This window comes from Pseudophryne corroboree, chromosome 4 (assembly GCF_028390025.1).
Source record: "Pseudophryne corroboree isolate aPseCor3 chromosome 4, aPseCor3.hap2, whole genome shotgun sequence".
In the NCBI taxonomy this organism is placed as follows: domain Eukaryota; kingdom Metazoa; phylum Chordata; class Amphibia; order Anura; family Myobatrachidae; genus Pseudophryne; species Pseudophryne corroboree.
The window spans coordinates 325,669,583-325,682,005 of NC_086447.1; the positions used below are offsets into that span (position 1 = coordinate 325,669,583).

Below are 12,423 nucleotides of genomic sequence, written 5' to 3' on the forward strand. Positions count from 1 at the left end.
CTGGCAGCTCTGCTTATGTTGGGCACCTTTTTTCATGAAAATCATTTTATTTGTATTACTGTGTGGCTAGGATGCACAAGCAGCTTCTGCTAATTAAAGTGATATGCAGCATGTCTATATTCTGTGTGCGACTGTGGCTGTATCTGCATACAAAATGCTACACAGAATATAGGCATGCCGCATATCATTTTAATCAGCAGAAGCTGCTGGTGCCCCTAGGCATACCAAATGCCCTAGGCAATTACCTAGTTTGCCTATGCCTAGGGCCGGCTCTGAGCAGAGGTATGAGTCACTGACTGACTGTGAGACAGTGCTCACTCAGTGGAGATAGATCAGATTCATTACTGACTCATTCAGTGCAGCTGAATAGCTGACACATTACCAGAGGTATGAGTCACTGAGCACTGAGACTGCCTGTGAGACTGATGCTGACTCAGTGGAGATGGATCTGATTAATTGATTCATTCAGTGCAGCTGAATAGCTGACCCACTCCCAGATGTCTGAGTCAGGTGTGGATCATTATGTCGACCACTGAAGGTCGATAGCGAGTTGGTCGACACTGACTGAAGGCCGACACACAACTAGGTCGACATGTATGGAAGGTCGGCATTGGCAAGGTCAACACACAAAGAGTCAACACAGTTCTTTTGTTTTTTTGGGGGGATTTGAACTGAATTTCCATCTGGGACCACCAACAATTGAAACATATTCGCTTCGGGCGCGGTGTCTCCCTACGCTCGCCACAAGATTTCTAACCAACTCTATCCTCACTTCGATAGAGGAGGTATGAAAAAGTCCTGAACCACCCCCGAAAAAAACTGTGTCGACCTAATGACCATGTCGACCTATGCATGTGTCGACCTGCTCACTGTCGACCTAATGACTGTCAACCTAGACAGGATTGACCTAAAGACCAGATACCATCTCAGTCACTCTCTCCACGAGTCCCAGCACTGTCAGTAGTCTCTGCACTCACTGCATGTGCACGGTCTACAATGCATTACAAAAGAGCCACTCCACTGAGCTGAGTCATGTGTCTCAACTCACTGCACTGTATCTCTTTGCCCATGACTACCGCGCACAGCGCAGCCTCCGGCTCTCTGGTCTGGCCGCTCCCCCGCCTGTCTCCATGGAAATTGAGGTGTGCCGTGAGTCTACACCTCCTGACTCGCGGCACGCCCCCGTGTGCCATGTTGCGTGCCCCCGCCCATCTCTATGGAAATGGGGATGTGCTGCGAGTCTACGCCCCCCTGACTTGCTGCACGCCCCCATCGGTAGTGTCCGTGTGCCCACTTGAGCTGGGCGCACGCCTTCGCTGTGTGCGCTAATGCCAGGGCTGATTTTAGCCCCCAGTTCATTCCTGCTCTCAATTCCCTGCCTCCAAGATGAGTACTTGTCTGCTGTATTCTACTCAAGGCTGGATCAGGAGTCAGGAAGCTCTCTCTCTCTTCCTCCTCACGCTCTCCCATTTTCTCATATTCATCTCTCTCTATTTTTCTCACTCACATACACTTCCATTTCCACTTATCCCTTCTCTCTTTCTCTCTATCTCTCACACACTCCCATTTCCACCTATTTTCTCTCTTTCTCACTCTCTCCTATTTCCCCCAATTTAAAATCTCTCTCTCAAACACACTTCCATTTACCCCTATTCACTCACTCTCTTTCTCTCTCTTCTATTTCCACGAATCCCTTCTTTCTCTTTCTTTCTCTTCTTTCTTTCTTTCTTTCTTTCTTTCTTTCTTTCTTTCTTTCTTTCTTTCTTTCTTTCTTTCTTTCTTTCTTTCTTTCTTTCTATCACACACTTCCATTTCTCCCTATTCTCTTTCTCTCTCTCTCTCCAATCTGCTCCTATTACTCCTGCTCTCTCTCTTCCGTCTTCCACTATACCTTCTCTCTCCCACCCGTCTCCCCCTAATCCTCCTCTATCTCTCGCTTATCTCACCTATTCCTCCTCTCTCATCGCCCGCCAATTCGTCCCCCCTCTCTGATCGCCCGCTATTCCTCCTCTCACTCTCACCTGCCTTCCCCATTCCTCCTCTCTCTTGCCCATGTCCCCACATTCTTCCTCATTTTCTCTAATCACCCCCTATTCCTTTCTCTCTCCTAGCTATTCCTTCTGTTCTCTTTACCTTTTCCCTCTATTGCTCCTACTTCCTACCCCCATGGGAATCACAATGGGGGGATGCCTATTTTCCAGTGCTGGGCCCAACAATTTTTTATATTTTCAATACATAGCAAAATCTACATGGACTCCTCACACTAAAAGCCTTGGAATACTGCCTGTAGTTTTACATGTTGTGCAATAATGATACACACTTCAAAACAAAGCGACCTGTGCATTTTGTACCTGAACCTTGTTGATTGGCAAGAATGCAGCCATTGTGTGTATGAATAAGCTCTCTGTCAGCATCAGGTGTCCACCGAACTCCAAAATTCATTTTGTAAATGGGATAAATCCTCCCTCATCCAATAATGAATGGTTGCAGTGTCCTGTTACATGTTATAATGTTTTGAAGAGTGAATGTGTCTGCTATCATTATGTGAAATGGTACTTCTTGTGCTCTCGTCATCAAGGTTATATCTGTGGAAAGGCAACATAGTTCAAAAGCCTTGGGAAACTCATCCCTTGTTTCATAATATTAGCACATTGTTTTCCTTATATATGGCCCCCAGCATGAAAATCAATGTTAATTCCAGGTTACAGGTACATTTATTTATTCTTGCAGATAATATTGGGAAAATTTGGACAATGAAGCTCCAGTGGAATATGGAGGATGAGGGTGTAGCTAAAGTGGTATATGAGAGCAAAAAGTTAAATCCAAACTTTTTAATGCCTAAGGTAGAAAAAATAAACCCACCATCCCCTCTGTTGGCATATGTAAGGATTCAGTAATCAGGCCATCTATCATGCTAAGAGCATAGCTTCCATGCTCATACTATATATGCAGCGTCCTGCCCCTCCACTGCCACCCTCTGCCCTGTGTTAGCTGGAATGGTGGGCATAGGGGGAACGAAGTACTCCTCAGAAAGTAATTAGAATATTGACCTCACTTAGTTATCATACATGTTTCTCTAATGTCCTAGAGGATGCTGGGACTCCGTAAGGACCATGGGGGATAGATGGGCTCCGCAGGAGACATGGACACTTTAAGAAAGACTTTAGACTCTGGGTGTGCACTGGCTCCTCCCTCTATGTCCCTCCTCCAGACCTCAGTTTTAGACTGTGCCCAGAGGAAGATGGGTGCACTGCAGGGAGCTCTCCTGAGTTTCCTGCTAAGAAAGCATTTTGTTAGGTTTTTTTCTTATATTCAGGGAGCTCTGCTGGCAACAGACTCCCTGCATCGAGGGACTGAGGAGAGAGGAGCAGACCTACTTAAATGATAGGCTCTGCTTCTCGGCTACTGGACACCATTAGCTCCAGAGGGAGTGGAACACAGGTTCATCCTGGGTGTTCATCCCAGAGCCGCGCCGCCGTTCTCCTCACAGAGCCGGAAGAAATGAAGAAAGAAGACTACTGAGGCGGCAGAAGCCCTCGGGTGCTTCACTGAGGTAACGCACAGCACTGCAGCTGTGCGTCATTGCTCCCATACACCTCACACACTCCGGTCACTGTAAGGGTGCAGGGCGCAGGGGGGGCGCCCTGGGCAGCAATAGAATACCTCTCCTATGGCAAATGACTATATACATGTGCAGGTGGGCACTGTACATGTATATAAAAGAGCCCCCGCCATATTTTATTAAGTTTGAGCGGGACAGAAGCCCGCCGCCGAGGGGGCGGGGCTTCTCCCTCAGCACTCACCAGCGCCATTTTCTCTCCACAGTACCGCTGAGAGGAATCTCTCCGGACTCTCCCCTGCTTGACACACGGTGAAAGAGGGTTTTAAAGTAGAGGGGGGGCACATCATTGGCGATTATACATTACAGCAGTGCTACTGGGTAAACATTCTGTGTTTTTCTCCGGGGTCATATAGCGCTGGGGTGTGTGCTGGCATACTCTCTCTCTCTCTGTCTCTCCAAAGGGCCTAAAGGGGAACCTGTCTTCAGAAAAGAGTTTCCCTGTGTGTGTGGAGTGTGTCGGTACGCGTGTGTCGACATGTTTGACGATGAAGGCTCGCCTAAGGAGGAGTGCATGATTGTCAGGCCACCGTCGGCAACGCCGACACCGGACTGGATGGATATGTGGAATGTCTTGAATGCTAATGTAAATTTATTGCATAAGAGATTAGACAAGACTGAGGCTAGGGATCAGTCAGGTAGTCAGACCATGCCTGTCCCAGTGGCACCGGGACCTTCTGGGTCTCAGAAACGCACATTATCCCAGATCACTGACACAGATACCGTCACGGATTCAGATTCCAGTGTCGACTATGAGGATGCAAACTTACAGCCAAAAGTGGCAAAAGGTATTCGTTACATGATCATTGCTATTAAAGAGGTTTTGCATATTACTGAGGAACCCCCTGTCCCTGACACGAGGGTACACATGTATAAAGAGAAAAAGCCTGAGATCTCCTTTCCGTCCTCATTTGAGCTAAGCGAATTGTGCGAAAAGTCTTGGGAATCTCCAGACAGGAGACTACAAGTTCCCAAAAGGATTCTTATGGCGTATCCCTTCCCACAAAAGGACAGGATACAATGGGAATCTTCGCCTAAAGTAGACAAGGCGTTGACACGCTTATCTAAGAAGGTGGCACTGCCTTCCCAGGATACTGCTACCCTCAAGGATTGTGCGGACCGTAAGCAGGAAGTTACCATGAAGTACATTTACAAACATTCTGGTACTATTGTTAGGCCGGCTATGGCATCGGCCTGGGTTTGTAGTGCTGTCGCAGCATGGACAGATTCCTTGTCTACGGAGATTGAGACCCTAGATAAGGATACCATTCTAATGACCCTAGAGCATATCAAGGATGCTGCGTTATATATGAGGGATGCTCAAAGAGACATTTGTTTACTAAGCTCCAGAATAAATGCTATGTCTATTTCTGCTAGGCGACTCTTGTGGACCCGACAGTGGAGGGGAGATGCCGACTCAAAGCGGCATATGGAGTCGTTGCCTTACAAGGAGGAGGAGTTGTTTGGAGAAGGCCTCTCGGACCTTGTCTCTACTGCTACAGCTGGTAAATCGAATTTTTTACCTTATGTTCCCCCACAACATATTAAGAAGGCACCTCATTACCAAATGCAGTCCTTTAGTTCAAATAAAAGCAAAAAGGTACGGGGATCGTCCTTTCTTGCCAGAGGTAAAGGCAAGGGAAAAAAGCTGCACACAGCTAGTTCCCAGGAGCAGAAGTCCCCCCCCCCCTACGTCTGCAAAATCCACCGCATGACGCTGGGACTTCCCTGGGGGGGCCAGATCAAGTGGGGGGCACGTCTTCGATTTTTCAGCCATGTCTGGGTTCACTCACAGGCGGATCCCTGGGCAATAGAGATTGTTTCTCAGGGATACAGGCTGGAATTCGAAGAGATGCCTCCTCGCCGGTTTTTCAAATCGGCTCTGCCAGCTTCTCCGTCAGAAAGGGAGTTAGTATTAACTGCAATTCAAAAATTGTACCTGCAACAGGTGATAGTCAAGGTTCCTCTCCTCCAGCAAGGAAAGTGGTACTACTCAACCCTGTTCGTGGTTCCGAAACCGGACGGTTCGGTCAGACCCATTTTGAATCTGAAATCCCTGAACCTGTACTTGAAAAAGTTCAAGTTCAAGATGGAATCGCTCAGAGCGGTCATCGCCAGCCTGGAGGGGGGGGATTGGATGGTGTCCCTTTACATAAAGGATGCTTACCTTCATGTTCCGATTTTTCTTCCTCACCAGGCGTTCCTGAGATTTGCGGTACAGGACTGTCATTACCAATTTCAGACGTTGCTGTTTGGGCTTTCCACGGCCCCGAGAATTTTCACCAAGGTAATGGCGGAAATGATGGTGCTCCTGCGCAAGCAGGGTGTCACAATTATCCCATACTTGGACGATCTCCTCATAAAGGCGAGATCTCGAGAGAAGTTACTGGACAGTGTGTCACTGTCAGTGAGGACGTTGCAACAGCACGGCTGGATTCTCAAAATTCCGAAGTCCCAGCTGGTTCCTACAACGCGTCTGACCTTTTTGGGCCTGATTCTGGACACAGAACAGAAAAAGGTTTTTCTTCCGATGGAAAAGATTCAGGAGCTCATAGCACTGGTCAGGAACCTATTAAAGCCAAAAAAGGTTTCAGTGCTTCACTGCACCCGTGTCCTGGGGAAGATGGTGGCATTGTACGAGGCCATCCCCTTCGGCAGGTTCCATGCGAGGACTTTTCAATGGGATCTACTGGACAAATGGTTCGGGTCTCATTTACAAATGCATCAAAGGATCACCCTGTCTCCCAGAGCCAGGATATCTCTCCTGTGGTGGCTGCACAGTGCTCACCTCCTGGAAGGCCGCAGGTTCGGCATTCAGGACTGGATCCTGGTGACCACGGACGCGAGCCTCTGAGGTTGGGGAGCAGTCACACAGGGAAGAAATTTCCAAGGACTTTGGTCAAGTCAAGAGACTTGTCTTCACATCAACATCCTGGAACTAAGGACCATGTACAACGCCCTGCGTCAAGCGTAGATCTAACTTCGCAATCGACCAGTTCTGATCCAGTCAGACAACATCACTGCAGTAGCTCATGTAAACCGCTAAGGCGGCACAAGGAGCAGAGTGGCAATGGCGGAAGCCACCAGAATTCTTCGCTGGGCGGAGAATCATGTAAGCGCTCTGTCAGCAGTGTTCATTCCGGGAGTGGACAACTGGGAAGCAGACTTCTTCAGCAGACACGATCTGCACTCGGGAGAGTGGGTACTTCATCAGGAAGTCTTCGCGCACATTGCAAGTCGGTGGGGACTACCCCAAATAGACATGATGGCATCCCATCTCAACAAAAAGCTACAAAGGTATTGCGCCAGGTCAAGAGATCCTCAGGCGGTAGCTGTGGACGCCCTAGTGACACCATGGGTGTTCCAGTCGGTATATGTGTTTCCTCCTCTTCCTCTCATACCCAAGGTGTTGAGGATAATAAGACAAAGAGGAGTGAGAACAATTCTCATTGTTCCAGATTGGCCACGAAGGGCCTGGTATCCGGATCTGCAAGAAATGCTCACAGAAGATCCGTGGCCTCTTCCTCTAAGGCAGGACCTGTTACAACAAGGTCCCCGTCTGTTCCAAGACTTACCGTGGCTGCGTTTGACGGCATGGCGGTTGAACGCCGGATCCTAGCGGAAAAAGGTATTCCGGATGAGGTCATTCCTACGCTAATAAAGGCTAGGAAGGACGTGACGTCTAAACATTATCACCGAATATGGCGAAAATATATTTCTTGGTGTGAGGCCAGGAATGCTCCTACGGAAGAATTCCATCTAGGCCGTTTTCTTCACTTCCTACAAACTGGAGTGAATTTGGGCCTAAAATTAGGCTCCATTAAAGTTCAGATTTCGGCATTATCCATTTTCTTTCAAAAGGAATTGGCCTCGTTACCTGAAGTACAGACTTTTGTGAAGGGAGTACTGCATATTCAGCCTCCTTTTGTACCTCCGGTGGCGCCTTGGGACCTTAACGTGGTGTTAAGTTTCCTTAAGTCACATTGGTTTGAACCACTTAAAACAGTGGAGTTGAAATTTCTCACTTGGAAGGTGGTCATGTTGTTAGCCTTGGCTTCGGCTAGGCGAGTTTCGGAATTGGCGGCTTTATCACATAAAAGCCCATATCTAGTTTTCCATATGGATAGAGCGGAGTTGCGGACCCGTCCTCAATTCCTACCTAAGGTGGTCTCATCCTTTCATATGAACCAACCTATTGTCGTGCCTGTGGCTACACGTGACTTGGAGGATTCCGACTCCCTTGATGTGGTCAGGACTTTAAAAATTTACGTGGCCAGAACGGCTAGGATCAGAAAAACAGAAGCACTGTTTGTCCTGTATGCAGCCAACAAGGTTGGCGGCACTGCTTCAAAGCAGACTATTGCTCGCTGGATCTGTAACACGATTCAGCAGGCGCATTCTACTGCAGGATTGCCGTTACCTAAATCGGTTAAGGCCCATTCCACTAGGAAGGTGGGCTCGTCTTGGGCGGCTGCCCGAGGGGTCTCGGCACTACAGCTGTGCCGAGCTGCTACTTGGTCGGGGTCAAACACTTTTGCAAAGTTCTATAAGTTTGATACCCTGGCTGAGGAGGACCTCCTGTTTGCTCAATCGGTGCTGCAGAGTCATCCGCACTCTCCCGCCCGTTTGGGAGCTTTGGTATAATCCCCATGGTCCTTACGGAGTCCCAGCATCCTCTAGGACGTTAGAGAAAATAAGATTTTACACTTACCGGTAAATCTTTTTCTCGTAGTCCGTAGAGGATGCTGGGCGCCCGTCCCAAGTGCGGACTTCTTCTGCAAGACTTGTATATAGTTATTGCTTACATAAGGCTTATATTCTAGTTCATCGGTTTGGACCGAGACTATGTTGTTTGTTCATACTGTTAACTGGGTAGTTTATCACAGGTTATACGGTGTGATTGGTGTGGCTGGTATGAATCTTGCCCTTGGATTAACAAAAATCCTTTCCTCGTACTGTCCATCTCCTCTGGGCACAGTTTCCCTAACTGAGGTCTGGAGGAGGGGCATAGAGGGAGGGAGTCTAAAGTCTTTCTTAAAGTGCCCATGTCTCCTGCGGAGCCCGTCTATCCCCCATGGTCCTTACGGAGTCCCAGCATCCTCTACGGACTACGAGAAATAGATTTACCGGTAAGTGTAAAATCTTATTTTTTCTCATTTATACTATAAATATTTTACATTTACTATTTGCATAAACAGACAAAGAAAAAAGCAACCTGGCGCTGATGTCAAATAAGAGTATAATATACTTATATTCCTACTGGTCTAATACCACACTCTTAATCATTAAGTAGCAGCAGGAAAAAATTGACTTGGGGTTTACAAGTCAAATGGAACACCTGAATTACCAGGTGTATAAATCAGAAACACTACAACAACTATCCCCCTGCGCTATAATTTGAAATATACGATATGTCTAGAAATCCAATAATTCATATAATATATAGTTTAATAAAAAAAAAAATCTTATTTATATTTTACCGGTCATAAACAATAAAAATCACATCCAAAACATTCAATAACACTATGGAGGTGGATCCAAAATTACTATGTGCACAAAAATACGTAATAAAAGTCGGTATGTGGACTAAAATTTGCTTGCATATTCCATATACTTATTGTAAAGCTAGCATATCACCATGAATGCAATTAATTCCAGCATGGATACTTTACACCACAGTTCCTTGATGACTTGCATGCTGGAATTAATTGTATTCATGGTGATATGCTAGCTTTACAATAAGTATATGGAATATGCAAGCAAATTTTAGTCCACATACCGACTTTTATTACATATTTTTGTGCACATAGTAATTTTGGATCCACCTCCATAGTGTTATTAAATGTTTTGGATGTGATTTTTATTGTTTATGACCGGTCAAATATAAATAAGATTTTCTTTTTATTAAACTATATATTACAGGTTGAGTATCCCTTATCCAAAATGCTTGGGACAAGAGGTATTTTGGATATCGGATTTTTCTGTATTTTGGAATAATTGCATACCATAAAGAGATATCATGGAGATGGGACCTAAATATAAGCACAGAATGCATTTATGTTACATATACACCTTATACACACAGCCTGAAGGTCATTATAGACAATATTTTTTTATAACTTTGTGCATTAAACAAAGTGTGTCTACATTCACACAATTCATTTATGTTTCATATACACCTTATACACACAGCCTAAAGGTCATTTAATACAATATTTTTAATAACTTTGTGTATTAAACAAAGTTTGTGTACATTGAGCCATCAAAAAACAAAGGTTTCACTATCTCACTCTCACTCAAAAAAGTCCGTATTTCGGAATATTCCGTATTTCGGAATATATGGATATGGGATACTCAACCTGTATATAAATTATTGGATTTCTAGCCATATCGTATATTTCAAATTATAGCGCAGGGGGATAGTTGTTGTAGTATTTGCATAAACGTCAGTTAACGATGGATTTCTCTCTGCTGTAATGGGTTCGGTTTAATTTATTTTCTTGGTAAATTCACCTAATGAAGTTTTATTTGACTTGTATGCTTTTCTATCCACCCACATATTTTGTTCTGTCTCCTCTGTGAAATATATTCAAAGTTTAAGAAATTATAAATTCTGCGTGTTACATGTATACCGTACACAGTGTCATGCAACAGATACATAACTCTCTTTCTGAATAGTCAATTCTTTTTTTCATTGTAGAGCAATTACAGCGTGAGGCTTGCTGCATGCACTCTTAGGGGCATATTAATTCATTAATATTTGCGGGATGTCCCCAGAAAACAGCTGTTTTCAAGGGGTACCTGCAAATACTAGGGATCCCCCAGATGTACCATGGTGGGACTGCACCAGTAATCAGATATCTGCAGCGGACCCTCCATTTCCAACCACAGTGTATTCTAAAATGTTTCCTAAATGATGAATTTGGTGTATTGGCAGGGTTCTTTTTCTTACATTATTTCAATTGAAGTATATTTGTTACACCTCATTACCATTTGCCCAGGTTTTTACTGTAATATCTCCATCCAACACTACTTAATATCATGCTTAAATTCACATTGTATTGTCTATAATGTACTCCTCATGCAATCATTTTTATCATCATGTCATATTTTCTATTTTATTTGTGAAACGTGACTTGACACTATGGGGTATATGCAATTAGCGGCGAATCGCGGCAAATTATCGGCCGTTTTTCAATTCGACACAATTCGACAGTCTAATTTCGGCAAGTGGGTGCCGAAATTGACCATATGCAATAAAAAACGGATTCGACAGTCCCGCTGCCGAAAAACGGCCGATTTGACGGATTTGTTCCGTTTTTTTAAAAACGGGTAAAAACGGGAAAAAACACGGAAAAAAATGGCGTGGGGTCCCCCCTCCAAAGCATATCCAGCCTCGGGCTCTTCGAGCTGGTCCTGGTTCTAAAAATCCGGGGGAAAAATGGACAGGGGATCCCCCGTATTTTTAAAACCAGGACCGGGCTCTGCGCCTGGTGCTGGTGCAAAAAATACGGGGGACAAAAAGAGTAGGGGTCCCCCGTATTTTTTACACCAGCATCGGGCTCCACTAGCTGGACAGATAATGCCACAGCCGGGGGTCACTTTTATACAGCGCCCTGCGGCCGTGGCATTAAATATCCAACTAGTCACCCCTGGCCGGGGTACCCTGGGGGAGTGGGGACCCCTTCAATCAAGGCCCCCCCCCCCCAGCCACCCAAGGGCCAGGGGTGAAGCCCGAGGCTGTCCCCCCCATCCAAAGGCTGCGGATGGGAGGCTGATAGCCTTGAGAAAATGTAAAGAATATTGTTTTTTCCTGTAGTACTACAAGTCCCAGCAAGCCTCCCCCGCAAGCTGGTACTTGGAGAACCACAAGTACCAGCATGCGGGAGAAAAACGGGCCCGCTGGTACCTGTAGTACTACTGGGGAAAAAATACCCAAATAAAAACAGGAGACACACACCTTGAGAGTAAAACTTTATTGCACACCTGCCGACACACACATACTTACCTATGTTGACCCGCCGACGATCCGGGGTACCTGTGAATCAAATTATACTCACCTCAATCCAGTGTCCAGATATAAATCCTCGTACTTGGCAAAAAAATAAAACGAACAGCCGAACCAGCGGACTGAAAGGGGTCCCATGTTTTCACATGAAACCCCTTTCCCCGAATGCCGGGACCCCACGTGACTCCTGTTTTTTGGCGAAAAAGTCCAGTTTTTCGACAATTTCGGGAATTCGACCGCAATTGCATATACCCCTTACTGTCTAAAAGCACTGTTGTCGAATTTCCAAACTACAATTGAATATACTTTTGTCGAATTGCCGCATTTGTACCATTGCAGAAAAGTCGAATTTGACAAATGTCGAATTTCAAAAAGTCGAATTTTGAAAGTCCGTTTTTTTGACGGAAAGTACTGAATTGCATTGTCGATTTTTTTTTTTTTGGCGAAAAAGTCCAGTTTTTCGACAATTTCGGGAATTCGACCGCAATTGCATATACCCCTATATGTGGTTAATCGTGACAGGTCTGGCTTGTCACATAACAAAGAAATTCCCTCTCATAAAAAGGTTTTTCAAAAATAAAAAGATTGTACATTTTACATTGGCCATACCGAGCAAACGATTATATTATTTCCATGGAGACAACCTTGCAGTTTATAGACAGTGCAGTACTAATTTTGACTATTGTGCTTGAACATTTGTAAGGCTTTCACAATGTCTATGCTCTATCTTGTTACATGTGTTATGTTGTATCAGTCTCGTCTGTTCCCTGGTATGAATGCCTGTGTTCATCAGAGC

General features: G+C 45.4%; 1 protein-coding gene across 4 annotated transcripts in view; it reads right to left on the bottom strand.

The window, feature by feature from the left end:
- MELTF (melanotransferrin) overlaps positions 1-12,423 on the bottom strand; it is a 273,777-nt gene that overhangs the window by 207,779 nt on the left and 53,575 nt on the right. For 2 of the 4 annotated variants that reach the window (XM_063916366.1, XM_063916363.1), the window contains exon 1: positions 2,352-2,457. The exons of 1 other annotated variant lie outside the window; for it this stretch is intronic. In XM_063916366.1, coding sequence (XP_063772436.1) covers positions 2,352-2,442 — 91 coding nt within the window. In that variant the 5' untranslated portion in view covers positions 2,443-2,457. Of the gene's footprint in view, positions 1-2,351; positions 2,471-12,423 lie in introns of those variants that run through there. One more of the 4 variants, XM_063916367.1, reaches the window with a different exon arrangement.